At 43.0% G+C, this 16,725-nt stretch overlaps 1 protein-coding gene across 1 annotated transcript in view; it reads left to right on the forward strand.

Annotated features, from left to right (window-relative positions):
- EFR3A (EFR3 homolog A) overlaps positions 1-16,254 on the forward strand; it is a 76,803-nt gene extending 60,549 nt beyond the window's left edge. The window contains exons 15-25 of the mRNA XM_033155869.1: positions 355-430; positions 2,578-2,739; positions 5,033-5,164; positions 6,019-6,086; positions 6,953-7,080; positions 9,953-10,041; positions 10,447-10,495; positions 10,754-10,857; positions 13,840-13,889; positions 15,754-15,887; positions 15,995-16,254. Of these exons, the coding sequence (XP_033011760.1) occupies positions 355-430; positions 2,578-2,739; positions 5,033-5,164; positions 6,019-6,086; positions 6,953-7,080; positions 9,953-10,041; positions 10,447-10,495; positions 10,754-10,857; positions 13,840-13,889; positions 15,754-15,859 (964 nt within the window). The 3' untranslated portion in view covers positions 15,860-15,887; positions 15,995-16,254. The remainder of the gene's footprint in view (positions 1-354; positions 431-2,577; positions 2,740-5,032; positions 5,165-6,018; positions 6,087-6,952; positions 7,081-9,952; positions 10,042-10,446; positions 10,496-10,753; positions 10,858-13,839; positions 13,890-15,753; positions 15,888-15,994) is intronic.
- The last annotated feature ends 471 nt before the right edge of the window (positions 16,255-16,725 follow it).

Genomic DNA, 16,725 nt, shown 5'->3' on the forward strand with positions numbered 1-16,725 from the left:
AGTTGATCATTTTGTTTTCCAAGTGCCCTTCCCTGAATGTTAAGTAGCTCTTCGAAATTGCTCCTGGTTTAATTAAGCTTGTAATTATATTTTTGTTTTATACAAAACATAAAATGGACTATACCTGTACTGAGTCATAATTCCTTATGATTTCCCCCCTTTTAAAACAGGAAATCTATTGTCATTGCAAAATGTGGCGGTAATTAAAATGGAGATGACTTCGAAAATGCCTGGATAAATTAAATACTTTTCACAGCATGATTCCGAGTGTCTGCATCGCTGAGAAGTAATTTGCTTGCAAATTATAATTATTAAAGTGTTTTGAGAGTAACATACTGTTTCGTTTCTGCACAGAATAATACCTGATGTTTCAGATCTAAAGATAAAACGGGACAAAATTTCAAGGCAAGATGCGAATTTCATCAAAAAGGTAATAATATTATTAAAGATCAAATCAATTATTAGAAGAAAGAGATGCCACATACTGTTAGGTAATGGATATAGGGACTCACTGCTCTGTGGGTAGAACCTGTGATTTGAATGTAGAAGGGCCCAGAATTTATTTTTCGCATCTCCTCTAAATGCAAAGTCTAGTAACAGAGCTGTGCTGCTGCCAGACAGAATTGACAGTTATGGGCTAGATGAAGATAAGATGAGCCCTGCTGGCAGGGGCGTAGCAAGGGGGACATAAGGGGTGGGCCGCCCCATATTCCATAATGGAGGGGGTGACAAATTATCAAGGAACAATTACTGCCCTACTAGGGCGGTTCATTAAAAACTTATTTTTTGAAAATGCCTGCTCCAAAGGTCTTATCTTAGTATACTAGGGATTATATAGCTATATATGAAATTTCATGCATATCGGTTAATATCTTGACCCTCCTCCACCAAAATAGCTGTTCACTTGGCTGTTTTCCTATGTCATAAAGGCTGAAATTTCAGTTCAGTGGAGCACTTACTGTTCCCAACCCTAACCCTGTGGAAAGCCATCTAATTAGACTTTAATTTGATTTTGAGATGTTTTGGGGAGGTAATTTAATGATTGTTTGATTTTATACCAATGTTATGTATCTAATGTTAGCCACCCTGAGCCCAACTTCGGCCGGGGAGGGCGGGATATAAATAAAAGTTTTTAAATATTACTATTACTTGTTATTATTCCTTTGTAAGAAAATATGAAATAATGTAAAACCATTTTTGCAATGGGTGGAATCAATGAGGGGTGACAATATTTTTTTCGCACTGGGTACCACCTGACCTTCCTACGCGTCTGCCTGCTGGGTCAGACCAAAGGCTCAACTGGTTAGCATCCTGTCCTCTTGGTGGTCTACCATAAGAAGCTGCCTTGAGTCCCAGTCCGGGGGAAAAGGCAGGATAGAAATAAATAACACATAATTATTATTATTATCATCACCTACAACTTCCACCAACCTTGACATTTGGCTCCGCTGGCTGGGTCTGATGGGAGTCGCATTCCCAAATATCTGGAGGGCCACTTGATTGAAGAGGCTGCTCTGGCTTTGGTAAAAGCCAATACTTGTATTGTGAATGTGCACCAAGTATTACCTAGTGTAAGGTTACCAGGCGTCCCCATTTCCCGGGGAAAAGTCCCCAGATTTACAAATCATTCCCCATACAAAATCCGTTGAAGCTGAAAAGTGTCCCCGGATTCATTGAAAAGAATCTGGTTACTTTACCAGATGAATATAATAGGCGATAGCTATACAATGTTAGGTTAAAATAGTATATAAGAAGTTAAGATTGTGATTTATATATTAGATATTATAGTTATAATAAGTTGATAGAGATAAGATAGAGATAAGATAAGATGTTAGTTGAAGATTAAGAATAATGGTGAATGAGTGTTTAAAAAGTTACAAAGTTACTAAAGTAAATTAGAATTGAACGCAGAGGAGAGAACGTGAGGAAGTCCCCCAAGTAAGATTTGAAATAAGGTTATAATAATGAGATTGGTGTGTTCCAGTGTTTCTGTGGGATGATAGGTATGTATTAGTTTTATTTTGATTGTTATTTGTATTTTGTGGTGTGGTTGTTTTTATATGTAGAATGTATGCTTTTTATTTGTTGTTTTGTGTGGAAATACTAATAAATTTTATTTAAAAAAGAAAAAGAAAAAAATCTGGTAACTTTAACCTAGTGGCTCCAAAAAATCTGACATAAACATACGAACATAAGGAGAGCCTGTAGGATCAGGTCAATGGCCCATCTAGTCCAGCAGCTGTTCTTCCAGTGGCCAGCCAGATGCCTGTGGGAAACCAACAAGTAGAAGACTAGCACAAGAGCCCTCTCTCCTCTCATGGTTTCCAGCAACTGGTATTTGGAAGCATTGCTGGCTCCAACTGTCAAGGCAGAGCATAGCCGTCATGGCTAGCAGCCATTGATGGCCACCTCCTCCACGAATTTGTCGATTCTCTTTCAAAGCCATCCAACTTGGTGGACATCACAGCCTCCTGGAGGAGCAAGTTCCATAGTTAGACTGTGTATAAAGAAGTCATTTCTTTTATCCTAAATCTTCCAACGAAAACCTTAACCAAGACTCCTTTCTGCTCTCTCTAGCATGGGCAGCAGCTGTATAGGCATGTCTACCTTGGATGTAAGGAAGAGGACAATGTCCAGAAGAACTTTGAGCTTCTCTACACAACGCTGGCTCTCATGACAATTGAACTAGCCAATGAAGAAGTGGTCATTGACCTCATCAGAGTGGCTATCGCATTGCAGGTACGGTAAGGCTTTCAAAGTGCATCTGATTGGCTTTGTTGATATCGCGTCAACAGATTGGAATCCGTATTTCTGATCAAGAATGGTGCACTGATTTTGTACGCTTTGAATCTACCTGCTGCATCGTTTTGCACCTTGAGAATCTCACCTTCTTTTTACAGGTGGGTAGCCGTGTTGGTCTGCCATAGTCGAAACAAAATAAAAAATTCCTTCCAGTAGCACCTTAGAGACCAACTGAGTTTGTTCTTGGTATGAGCTTTCGTGTGCATGCACACTTCTTCAGATACACTGAAACAGAAGTCACCAGATCCTTAAATATAGTGAGGGAGTGGGGAGGGGTATTATTCAGAAGGGTGGTGGGAATGGGTGATCAGCTGATAACGGCTGCAATTAGTCTTGCAAGGAAAGGCAAGGGGTGAGATGGCTAAAGATAGCTTTGTTATGTATAATGAGATAAGAATCCAATGTCTTTGTTCAGACCAGGTTTCTCCATGGTTTTAAGTTTGGTGATTAGTTGCAATTCAGCCACTTCTCTTTCCAGAAGACAAACTCAGAGACAAACTCAGTTGGTCTCTAAGGTGATACTGGAAATAATTTTTTATTTTGTTTCACCTTATTTTTGTACACGCTGAGGTTTCAAAATAAAGCTTAGTTGATGTGGAGAGCAGGCTCAGGAATGAGAAGGGGGCAGTACAGTGTTCCCATTGTTCCTGGGATGGATGGGGGTAGGCTTTTCTGACACCTGCCCATCCCTGTTCAGCCATTGCTAGTAGTACCTGTGGCCACTGGCTGACTCCACCACTGTGGTGGCACTACCAACTTCCCTGTCACTTAGCTTTTCCTCTTCCTCTCAGTTACTGGCAGCGACTTCCATGTTGGGAAGCCAGGAAAACAATGCCACTCTGCCCTCCTGGCCCCTACTTCCTGGGGCTCTCTTCTCAGTGATAATAAGTAGTGTATTTGGTAATTTTATTCTTATGGTAGATCTTGCTTTTTTTTTAAAAAAAAAAAGGTCATCCTAGGTGAGTGTGAAATGAATTACTTGACCGTTTTGCATACAGTTAAAAACAACAGCATTGAAAGCTGTTTTATTTCAGGGGATCCTGAATATGCTTAAACTGTGAATTCTCTAATGCGGGGGTTCTCAAATAAATGAATGAATAAATCCCACAGACCACTTGAAAATTGAGGATCTACCCCCGACCACCTTTTTTTTAAAAAAAATATATATATATATAAAATCTTTATTTTATTTCCAAATGGTTTACAAATTTTTACAAGTTTTACAAATACACATTACACACAATAAAAAAAAACAGTTTACATTACAAACAATAAAGGAAAAGAAGGAAAGAGGAAAATACAGAGAAAGAAAAAAGTAAGAGGCCAAAGAAAGAAAGAAAGAAAGAAAGAAAGAAAAGCAGAAAAGAGAAAGAAAAGGAAAAGTAAATTATTGTTAAAGTTACAATAGTCAACTTCCATTGCTGCATTTCACTACCTACACTATCTGAACATTTTTGCCATTCTTCCCTTTAACATCAGAGTTACCATAAATCCACTTAAATGCTATTCTAAACATAACCAAAACCTTTCTCTAGATCCTTGTTTATTCAAATATTCATTAAAACAATTCCATTGGTCTTGAATTACCTTTTTTGGCTTTTGTTTTATTATATTGGTCAGCTTTGCCGATTCCAGATATTCCGCTAACTTACTCAGCCACTCTTTCTTAGTTGGGATGTAGTTATCCTTCCAATGTTGGGCTATTAATGTTCTCGCCGCGGTTGTCGCGTACAGGAAAAAATCCACTTTCTCTTTGGGTATTTCCCCATTAACTATTCCTAATAAGTATGATTCTGCTTTCTTACTATGTGCTGTTTTTATTATTTTTTTAATTTCTTCATGAATCATATTCCAATATTTTTTAATTGCGGGACACGTCCCCGACCACCTGAACAAAGCTCCTGAATGACTGATGGTCCACGAACCGCAGTTTGGGAACCCTTGCTCCAACACACTGTCAGATCATAACTACCCATGTCCTGAAAAATTGTTTTAAGATGTGTTGTGCACTGCACAAACTATTAAGGCTAGTTTGTCATGCAAAAAATAAATAAATTAATAAATTAAACATGAACTGACTTCTCCACTCAAAAGATTTAACAGTGACCTGGGATTCGGGAGACGGGTGCTGTTTTACCTTCCTGGCTCTTAGTCTTTTCACCCATATGAAAAAAAATATGAGCAATGACAGCCTTGAATGAGGTTCCCTCCTCCCTTCCTTTCATTGTAGGACATTGCAATCCTTAACGAAGACAACTTGCCCATGTTCCATCGCTGTAGTGTGATGGCATTGGTAGCCGCATACCTCAATTTCCTAAGCCAGATGATCGCTGTTCCTGCTTTTTGCCAACATGTTACTAAGGTGCTGTATCACTTCTGATTTTTTTTCCCGAGTGTGCCTTGCATTGATACAATAGCAGAACTGCCCTTCCGGCTTGGCTAAATCAAGACCCCAAAGCAAATTTGGGTTGGGGGGTTACTTGTGGCAGTACGTATGAACTGCAGAGACAGACTGCTGTGAGTGACAGCAGGCATGGGCTGGGGCTTAAAGGAAACAGGCTCATCCCTCAAACATGGTCAGACCTCACCTGGAATACTGTGTCCAGTTCTGGGCACCACAGTTCAAGAAGGATACTGACAAGCTGGAACGTGTCCAGAAGAGGGCAACCAAAATGGTCAAAGGCCTGGAAACAATGCCTTATGAGGAACGGCTTAGGGAGCTGGGTATGTTTAGCCTGGAGAAGAGAAGGTTAAGGGGTGATATGATAGCCATGTTCAAATATATCAAAGGATGTCATATAGAGGAGGGTGAAAGGTTGTTTTCTGCTGCTCCAGAGAAGCGGACACGGGGCAATGGGTTCAAACTACAAGAAAGAAGATTCCACCTAAACATTAGGAAGAACTTCCTGACAGTGAGAGCTGTTCGGCAGTGGAATTTGCTACCAAGGAGTGTGGTGGAGTCTCCCACTTTGGAGGTCTTTAAGCAGAGACTTGACAACCATCTGTCAGGAATGCTTTGATGGTGTTTCCTGCTTGGCAGGGGGTTGGACTGGATGGCCCTTGTGGTCTCTTCCAACTCTATGATTCTATGATTCTATGTCATCCACACTTGTAATATTTATTTATTTATTTATTTGCAGACATATACATTTTAGCATAGAATGCAAACTGAGAAAATTGTCAAACGCTGTCTTGTTTTTCCACTCTGTGTTGCAGGTCATTGAAACCAGACATGTAGAAGCACCCTATTTTTTACCTGAAACAATTTTCAGAGAGAAGTGCAAGTATGTGAAATTTTAACAACTCGTAGAACATGAGAACCAGTAATGTTTTTTGACTTAAGGACAGTGAAAGACCATCTCTGTCGCTGGCATGTCTAGTTAAAAGGCAATGAGGACTGATCTTCTGCCCAAGACCCTGGAGAGCCTCTGAAACTCAGAGTAGACAGTACTGGGCTGGGTGGACAAAATAGAATCATAGAGTTGGAAAGGACTGTGGGGGTCATCTAGTCCAGCCTCCTGCAATGCATAAATCTTTTGCCCAATGTGAAGCTCGAACTCATGACCCTAAGATTAAGAGCCTCATGCTCTACCAACTGAGCTATCCTGAGTACATAAGCTGCCTTGTTCTTCAGATTTCTGTGTTCTCCAAGTTTTAATGCAAGAATGGGGGAGTTTTCTCAGTAGGGCAATCTCTGAGCAATCTCTTGGAGCCAGATTCTAGTGTCGGGCAGAACCAGAGGCAAAAGTGTGCAGAGCAACCAATGCAAATTTTACCTTTGTGCAGTAGTTTAGTTTTGACAAACACCTGCACCCTGCTCTGCTCTGTATCCTCCATTCAGACAAGCAAGAGGCATTATCAAAGTTCACGGACACATTCCAGCCAGGTACCAACACTCCAGGTGTGAAGCAGGGCCGGTGTGGGGTGTGGCCTGTGGAGAAGGGGTGTGGCTTGGTAGAAAGGCCTGGAAGGCACACTCCTGGTCTTGTTGGTACTAAATACTATTTAAGAATCAGATCTAGGGTGCAATATGCACCTTTGGTTAATTCGCTCTAATGCACTCTTCTGTACCATGCCTCTCTCTTTTTCTCATTCTTTGCTTCTTTTATCTAATGGTTTGAAATCCACAATTGCAAATTATGTTTTGAAGCCTGCCCAAGTCCCTGGAGAAGGACGAAACCAGCTTGTTCTTCCTGACCAACCAAATGGCAGAATCGCTGGGTGGCAGTGGCTACTGCGTGGAGAGACTGTCTGTGCCATATGTACCGCTTGTGACAGGTAAGCCGCTGATGGCTCACGCATCCTCTTCTCCTGTAGTCATTGTCCACTGTTTATCATAGCTGCTTTTTTTAAGGGAGGGGGTTGCGTAGAGCATCCTTTGGTGCTTTCCAGCAGTCCAGCAACATTGGAAGTGCAACCAGGCTCCCCATTCTTGGTGTAGGACAATCCCAAATACTCATAATATTATCTGAGTGAAATGTACCTGCATACATTTTAAGAAGCATATCTTACTGGCTTTCTTGATTGCAGCTATTTACCGTATTTTTCGTTCCATAGGGCACACCGGACCATAGGGCGCACCTCGTTTTTAGAGGAGGAAACAAGAAAAAAAAAATTGTCTGGTTTTCCTCCTCTAAAAGCCCTGTTTTTTTGAGGATCAGCTAAAAGTTTTGCAGCTTTTTTGCAAAGGGAAAAGCCCTGTTTTTTTTTGAGGATCAGCTAAAAGTTTTGCAGCTTTTTTGCAAAGGGAAAAGCCCTGTTGTTGTTGTTTTGAGGATCAGCTAAAGGTTTTGCAGCTTTTTTGCAAAGGGGGAAAAGCAAAGCTCCTTTCACAAAGGGGGAAAAGCAAAGAGGAAAAGCCCCGTTTTTATGGGGTTCGACTCACATTTCTGCAGCTTCTAAAGGAAAGGGAGCCTTTTCTACAGTTTCCAGACAGATAATCTAATCAGCCAGTCACATGTCGCTGGGGAAACAAACAACCTCCCTCTGCAGCACATTCAACAATGGAGGGCGGGGCTGAAAGGGAGCCGGGACTCTTATCTCTCTCCCGATCTCTTGCTGATCAGCTGCTGAGTGGGGTCCTTTCAACACCCCCTTTTCTCTTTGTAAAATAAAAAGCATGATCCTCTTTTGGCCCCTGGGAAATTCAGCTCCAGGGACCACCATTCGCTCCATAAGATGCACAGATATTCCCCCTTACTTTTTAGGAGGAAAAAAGTTCGTCTTATGGAGCGAAAAATACGGTATTCTACCCATCGTGGAAGCCCTTGGAAGATGAATAAATGCTGTGATACATTTCACTTCTAGTGAACAACAAAGTGTTCTTGGATCTACTTTTAGGCATGCTCAATAGTCTTATTGATTCTGTGTCTCTATATACAGAGTGAGACACGCACACATACATGTTTAGCTCTTGGGGGTGGGGAACAGGCTCCTTCTCCATCACTAACATATTAAATGCAGTTCAAAGCATTGCAAAGGAGTTGAGACCCAGAGCCTTTCTCGGGTAGCCCAGTTCTTTAGATTGTGGCCCAAACGTTGGTGACTTTTCTGCTACCCCATTTCCCCCCCTGATTTTCCGTATGATATGTCATCCTAAAGCTTCTGTTTCCATTCTTACGCACCTTTGGAAATGTAGCTCTATTCCCATCTGGCAAAAAGCCTCATAAAAGCAGGCGCAAGTCGAAAGGTAAACTGGAGCTGCCACTGCTTGTTCCCGTTATAGCTTCATGGTGGTAGGATCTAGAGACAGCCAAATAAGCTCCTTATGCTCATAGATAGAGAATCCCAGTGTTGTGCCATTTCCCTTTATTTCCCCTGCTCCTAGCAGCTGTGACCCATACAACTGTAGACATTAGGGCTGCCATATGGGGTGTCCTGGTTTTTGCTTTTTTGAAATATGGCAACCAGGGCTGGATTTAGGTTTGATGAGGCCCTAAGCTACTGAAGGTAATGGGTCCCTTTATATGTCCCGCTGTCCTTTGTCAGCAACAAATTGTCACTGTTCCTTGTGTTGAATATATGCTATATGGTAATTTATGGACCTAATAGGTATCTACAGCCATTTGCACATAACAAAATATGTATTTTATCAAAGTAATTGATATAGAAATGAGCAAACCGGTGATATTTTAGGGAGCAGGCCAGCAGGCGGGGCCCATTACTTACATCATAGGAGCCTACACAACACAAAACACTGTTGCTGTATGTATGTTTTATTTTATTTGTTTTTTATCTTATATTTTGGAAATGTACATCCAGTTTTTTCCTTTATTTTTTTTTTTGGGGGGGGGCAAGAGAGTGGGGCCCTAAGCTATAGCCTGTTTAGCTTATATGTAAATCTGGCACTGATGGCAACCCTAGTAGATGTAGCATATTTGTACGCATCTCATAGGTATTTTAAAAATAAATAAAAATCCATCTTCGCATTTATATCCCACCTTTCCTCCACGGGCTCTCCTCTCCTCTCCTCTACGTCATCCTCACAGCACCCCCACGAAGTAGGCCAGACTACTTGGTAATTGCCCAAAGTCACCCAGTAATCTTCATGGCCAAGTGGGGGTTTGAACCCCCGTTTCCCAGATTGCAGCCTTGCACTCTAACCGCTACCCTACGCTGCCTCTTCGCGGACTTCCAGTGTGTGCTTCTGTGCACAATTAAAGTGCCTGGTATTCTCTCGCAAAGCCCTTGATGGCTCGAGGCCAAGGAATCAGAGGCACCAGCTATGTACTTGTCTGCTTTCTGACACCTTTATGCCTTCCTGTAAGTCCCCTATCTTCTGAAATCAAGTAGAAGACAACTGGGGAGAGGACCTTTTCATTGATGGTGACCCAGTTTCTCCCAGGGACACTTAGCTGATGCCGACTGTTAGTTTGGGGTTAGTTTTGCCTCTACCCATGCAAGCAAGAGGGCTTATTGGAGTTCCAGGATGAAGTCCAGCCAGGCAAAAGCACTCAAAGAGGGTGTGAAGCAGGCAGGTGAGGGGTGTGGGGTGGAGACAAGAGGTGTGGCTGGACAGAGTCCTAAGGGCCAGACATAGGGGCCTGGGAGGGGCCACGGAAATTTGAATTGACTCGCTTCAGTTTGGGGCAAGGAAAACTGGAAAACACAATGATGTATTGACGAGATAGGCATTTCTGTTTTTGTTCAGATGAAGACAGGTTGTCCAGGAGGAAGAGCATTGTGGACACGTTGTCAATTCAGGTAGACATTCTGCCCGGCTGCAGCCTGGATGAAAAGGTATGTAACAGTTCCATTAAAGCAAAGATAATGCACCTTTCCCCAGCCCCCATAAACATTCTTCGGTGCTTTCAGTCTATCTATATACCCAGGGTTGTGATTTGCATTTGCAGATCTACTGTACTGAATGCATTTTTTTTAAAAAAAAATATTTTTATTAAGGATTTTCTTGATTTACATATAACATTTCCATATAACATTTTTACAAATCAGTTTTTTTTGTTGTTGAGACATTAGGAAGAAAAGGGGGAGAGAGAAAATGTCACCAGGAAAAGAAAACATGCAAACATGATTCGAAGGGCTGTTTTCGGGGGTGGAAAAAAAATATTTGAGCCACTTAAGATGAATTGTGGCCGACCTTTTACTACTATGGACACAGTACCCTAAACACTATTGTTTCTTTAGGCGAATAGCACTGAAGAAATCACCTTTGAGACGCTGAAGCAGGCAATAGGTAAGAAAGCTTTGCATTTCTGTATTCACTAGTAAAAAATAATATGCTCCCATAATATACTCCTTCAAGGGTGAATTATTTCACTTCGGTCTTTGTTTAATACGTTGGCCCTAAATTGCGATGAGGGTGAACAATATACCTGATGTTTCCCTTTGCTTTGCTCCCACCTTTCCGGTTACTCTGTTGGTGCTGTTAGCAGCTTGAAGTCATTGGCTTAAAGTTGGTTGGTTTCCCCCCACCCCCCATTCTCTCCAAAAGACAACAATGGGCTTGAGGAACAAGAGAAGGAAAGGAGACGCCTTGTGATTGAGAGATTCCAGAAGGCTCCTTTTGAAGAAATTGCTGCACAGTGTGAAACCAAGGTAAGTACTTGGGCCATGATCCGCCTACTTGATCCTGCTAAGGGCTTAAACAGATGCACCAGGTATGCTGGACCTCATTAGCGATGAATGTCCAGAAGAGGGCAACCAAAATGGTCCAAGGCCTGGAAACGATGCCTTATGAAGAACAGCTTAGGGAGCTGGGTATGTTTAGCCTGGAGAAGAGAAGGTTAAGGGGTGATATGATAGCCATGTTCAAATATATAAAAGGATGTCATACAGAGGAGGGAGAAAGGTTGTTTTCTGCTGCTCCAGAGAAGCTGACACGGGGCAATGGATTCAAAAACTACAAGAAAGAAGATTGCACCTGAACATTAGGAAGAACTTCCTGACAGTAAGAGCTGTTGGACAATGGAATTTGCTGCCAAGGAGTGTGGTGGAGTCTCCTTCTTTGGAGGTCTTTAAGCGGAGGCTTGACAGCCATCTGTCAGGAATGCTTTGATGGTGTTTCCTGCTTGGCAGGGGGTTGGACTGGATGGCCCTTGTGGTCTCTTCCAACTCTATGATTCTATGATTCTAAGAGTGCTAAGGCTCTCCTGTCTCTGGACTAGGGATAGCCAACATGACACCCTCCCAGATGCTAGGGACTGCAGCTCCCATAATCCTCAACCATTTACCATGCTGCCTAGGGCTGATGGGAGTTGGAGTCCCAAACACCCCTCTATACTTAGATAACTCCTTCTTCCCCACACTAACAGGCACCCTTTGGCAAGCATCATACAAAGGAATCTTCTAGGGCAGGTTTCCTCAACCTCGGCCCTCCATATGTTTTGAGACTACAATTCCCATCATCCCTGACAACTGGTCCTGCTAGCTAGGGATCATGGGAGTTGTAGGCCAAAAACATCTGGAGGGCCGAGGTTGAGGAAGCCTGTTCTAGGGAATAGGTGAGCCTTCAGAGGAGGTAGCAGGTAGAGATGTAGAACTCAAGGTGGGCAAAACCACCTGAGAATGAATGTGCACAGCTAAGACATATATTCCATATACATTCCTGCTTTTTGATGGCCATTCTTTTATGTGAAGCCTTGTTTTTTGCTCCAGTGAGTGTTCTCTGTGCAAAGATGGTGGGATGCTGATGTCTGTGCAGCTGAAATCCATACAGAACTTTCATAATATTGGACTACTGCAATGTGCTCTATGTGGGGCTACCTTTGAAGGTGACTCGGAAACTGCTGGACTGGTGACTGGGAGTGGCCACCAGGACCATAGAACCACTGGTCTTAAAGGATCCGCATTGGCTCCCAGTATGTTTCCGAGCACAATTCAAAGTGTTGGTGCTGACCTTTAAAGCCCTAAACTGCTTTTGCCCTGTATACCTGAAGGAACGTCTCCACCACCATCTTTCATCCCGGACACTGAGATAGAGCACTGAGGGCCTTTTGACAGTTCCCTCACTATGAGAAGTGAGGTTACAGGGAACCAGGCAGAGGGCCTTCTTGGCAGTGGCACCCACTCTGTGAAATGCCCTCCCATCAGATGTCAAGGAGATAAACAACTATTTGACTTTTAGAAGACATCTGAAGGCAACCTTGTTAAGGGAAGTTTTTAATGTTTGGTGTTTTATCGTGTTTTTAATATTCTGTTGGGAGCCACCCTGTGTGTAATCCAGTCAGATGGGTGGCATACAAAGTTGTTGTTGTTGTTGTTGTTGTTGTTGTTGTTTGTTTTATTTTATTTTATTTTATTTTATTTTATTTTATTTTATTTTATTTTATTTTATTTTATTTTATTTTATTTTATCATCATCATCCTTATCATTATAGTAATCCCTGGGACAGGGCTGGTTAACCCACATTGTCCCACTGCAACCTATGTCCACCCTCCCCACACAAAAAAAACCATTTTTGTTTATTTTTTTCTTCTATTATAAAAAGCAAGCTTTAGAATGTTATTTTTAGTTATTGAGTGCTCCGATGGATCCCCTGCTGTGATATCATGATGCCAAAAGTTTTTTTTTACTAGCCCCTCAAAATTCCTCTCCCCACCCAACCACTAATGAGCCAGTGTGGTGTAGTGGTTAAGAGCGGTAGACTCGTAATCTGGTGAACCGGGTTTGCGTCTCCGCTCCTCCACCTGCAGCTGCTGGGTGACCTTGGGCTAGTCACACTTCTCTGAAGTCTCTCAGCCTCACTCATCTCACAGAGTGTTTGTTGTGGGGGAGGAAGGGAAAGGAGAATGTTAGCCGCTTTGAGACTCCTTCGGGTAGTGATAAAGCAGGATATAAAATCCAAAGTCTTCTTCTTCCTGTGGGTCTCTCTGTGATGCTAAAAGGTTTGTGTGGAACCCCTCCCCTATGAGAGACCCTAAAATTTGTCCTTTTTTTTAATGCCTATACCCAATTTGGCTAGTTGACCATTCCTGCTTTTATGCGTCAGCAGGTTTGACCTGCGGCCCTTGAAGGGTTGACAATGGTTCAACGTGGCCCTTGAAACCCCAAATGGTTAGCCACCCCTGCCCTAAGAGTTTGCCTTTACAATTTGTGGCTTACAGACACGTGTTTTGGTGTTGGCAAGTTTCATTGAAATGGTTATTCACCTAACTTTTTGCAAGGATATAATCCTGGATGTGTACCCCTCCCCCAGCACACCAGTTGTGTGAATCACTGGCAGTCACTGGGAAAGAGACTGCACATCTGTCCCCAGTGTCAGGCATGCAGCTGCCCCCACCCCCCAATACATTCATGTGTTCCCACAGACTTTCTGGTCATGGAAGCCAAATGCATAAGGAGCTGCTCATGCACAAGCTTCCATGTGATTGGACAATCCCAACTGTGCGGGTACCCACAACCACCATGTCCAATCCCAGTAACTTCATGGTGCCCTAGATACCCACAATGCCAATGGATTCTGATACAAGATCAGCACTGCTAATGCTGGCTCTGTTTTTCCAGACCAATTTGTCAGAAGGTTGCGGTGGTTATCCAGCACCCCTCCCCCTAAAATATCCAATCTGTTCACCCTGCAGGCAAACTTGCTCCACGACAGGCTGACACAGATATTGGAACGCACCATTCGGTAAGATTTTGTGGAAGTTGTTTTGCGTTTGTGAAGAATAGGCAAGGCTACCAGGTTGTTCCTTGTTTCCAAAAATAACTTGTGTTTCCACTTTATTTTGGGGGTGGGTGGGGGCACTCCCATCCATACTTACTAGGGTCCCATTAACATCTGTAGCACTTCCTTCTGAGGCAGGGTTCAGCAACATTTTTTGAGGCTGGGCCAGTCCACTCCCCAGCAGACCTCTTGGTGGGTTGGAGTGCCCGTGCGTGCGCTCAAGCTATTTCCGACACTCTTCCGGGTCGGAAGAATGACGTAAATAGCATGTGCGCATGCGCACGGGCGCTCCTCTGTCCCGGAAGTGCGCTGGAAATAGCGTATACGCACATGTACAGGCACTCCTTTGGGTGAGGGGTGTGCGTGCACACACGCTATTTCCAGCGCACTTCCGACCCGAAAATCGGTCCCCATGGCGAGAAAAAAAATGGCGCCGCAGAAAAAAAGCACGGAATCCTCGTGCCAATCCACGGAACGGCCGTGGGCCTGTTCCAGGAAGCTCATGGGCTGGAACTGGCCCATGGGCCTTAGGTTGCCGGCTTCTGTTCTAAGGGATTAGACTGTTAGTAAGAGAAACCAGTAGACCTAAACTGATTTTCTCAAAGAGCATCTCTGCACTACAGAGTTAGATTGGTTTAGCAGGTATTCCCTCTCATCAGGAAACCCTGGGCACTGCGGTTCTGTGAGGGGTGGTGGTAACAGGCTTCATTGCCCCTTTCCCACAGTATATTTCCTATGATTCTTCAGGGGAAGCCATGATGGTTTTGTCATTGGAATTCTACTCAAGATTGATCCAGAGTAGATCCCAGCATATAGTTAGCAGAGTTGCAACTTAAACACATTGCAGAATTCCCCCGAAATAGACCAGAGGCAATTGTATTTCATCCAGCAGAGCTTTACTGCTACTTGACGGCAAATGAGCATAACGGTCACAAATCCAATACATTCAGGATTGGCACTGTCCATGAGAAATCCAGTTGCAGCAGTCTTAACTTAAACCTAAAATAACTTATAATAAGACTAAACCTTAACACTAAGCATACAGAACACCACACCAGACGGAAAATAGATAGAAAAATTAAGTGAAACTCAGGGTCCTTCTGGCCTTACTTTTATAGTCAGCATGACCTTGACAGAAGACATAACAGAACCAGATTAAACCACCTGTACTCAGCATCTCTGAAGGAATAACCCAAACATCATGAAGTTTCTTTCACACAGAGAAAGTTCCAGGAAACCTCTTGAATTAATTAGAATTTTTGGTTGTGGGGGAGGAAGGGAAAGGAGATTGTTAGCTGCTTTGGGACTCTTTCGGGTAGTGATAAAGTGGGATATCAAATCCGAACTCTTCTTCTTCTTCTTCTTCAGCGGACAGCCATTGAATATTGTAGTTGAGTGAACAGCAGGACAAAGGAAATAAGGATGAATGCAGTTGCTATACCAGAAAGCTGTAGCTACGACACAATGACTTAGCTGGACAGAATAGCTGTTGTTTAGGAATGCTTAAAGCATAAAGCATTCAATCTGTATCTTTCAATCTGCTCGTCACTTTCTTCCCTTTCCAAGTGGGGTTAAAGTGGTGTCCATTTCAATGCTGAATAAATTCCTGTTAATTGATCTGACCGACGTCTGGTATGGATAGGGTTGTCCAGGCAAACCCTTGGGGGGTATTGGGTATCACCCCGATATTTCTCCTAATAGTACACCAGGCAGGAGACAACCTGAAAGAAGTGCCTTATCGCAAGCACTTAAAAGCAAGACAAATAAAATTGTGAGCATGCAGCAAAACCTAAAAATGATGCCTTGATTTGTTCTCCATCTTCCCCAGGCCTCCTCCGAGCCCTTCTGGAACAGTGGCGATTAACACTGGACACAGCCATTACCGATCCATCCCAGTCTACGAGATGAAGTTTCCTGATCTTTGTGTGTATTGAGTGTCCTCTGAATTCATCAAAAAGACAGGTTTTTGGCTTCTCGGAAAATTATTTCATCGAGTTGAATGGGGTGTCTGCCCAGAGTAGATCACATTACCTGTATATTTTGAATATGTTTTTGTTTTGTCTTTATAGGTGAATTCTCCAACACTTCTGCTGTGTCCCAGTAATAGTGCATTAGTGATAGATCTATACTGGACTTTCCACACAATTAGTTACTTTATTAGTAGTTTTGTCATGTTTCCCCCAGTGTTAACTGCACTACTGCCAGCTGGAGGGGCACTCATGCGCTATTGTGCAACATGAACAGGACAAGAGAAAGGAAGAGAATATTTGTGGCGTGAAATGTTGCAGGATTTCGGCAGGGAAGCCGTGGGACATGCGTCGATTGGAAACAAAGCAGTGTTGTTGTTGTTGTTTAGTCGTTTAGTCATGTCCGACTCTTCGTGACCCCATGGACCAGAGCACGCCAGGCACTCCTGTCTTCTACTGCCTCCCACAGTTTGGTCAAACTCATGTTGGTAGCTTTGAGAACACTGTCCAACCATCTCTGTCGTCCCCTTCTCTTTGTGCCCTCCATCTTTCCCAACATCAGGGTCTTTTCCAGGGAGTCTTCTCTTCTCATGAGGTGGCCAAAATACTGGAGCGTCAGCTTCAGGATTTGTCCTTCCTGTGAGCACTCAGAGCTGATTTCCTTCAGAATGGATAGGTTTGATCTTTTTGCAGTCCATGGGACTCTCAAGAGTCTCCTCCAGCACCATAATTCAAAAGCATCAATTCTTCGGTGATCAGCCTTCTTTGTGGTCCAGCTCTCACTTCCATACATCACTACTGGGAAACCCATAGCTTTAACTATATGGACCTTT

This window comes from Lacerta agilis, chromosome 7, assembly GCF_009819535.1.
Source record: "Lacerta agilis isolate rLacAgi1 chromosome 7, rLacAgi1.pri, whole genome shotgun sequence".
NCBI lineage: Eukaryota > Metazoa > Chordata > Lepidosauria > Squamata > Lacertidae > Lacerta > Lacerta agilis.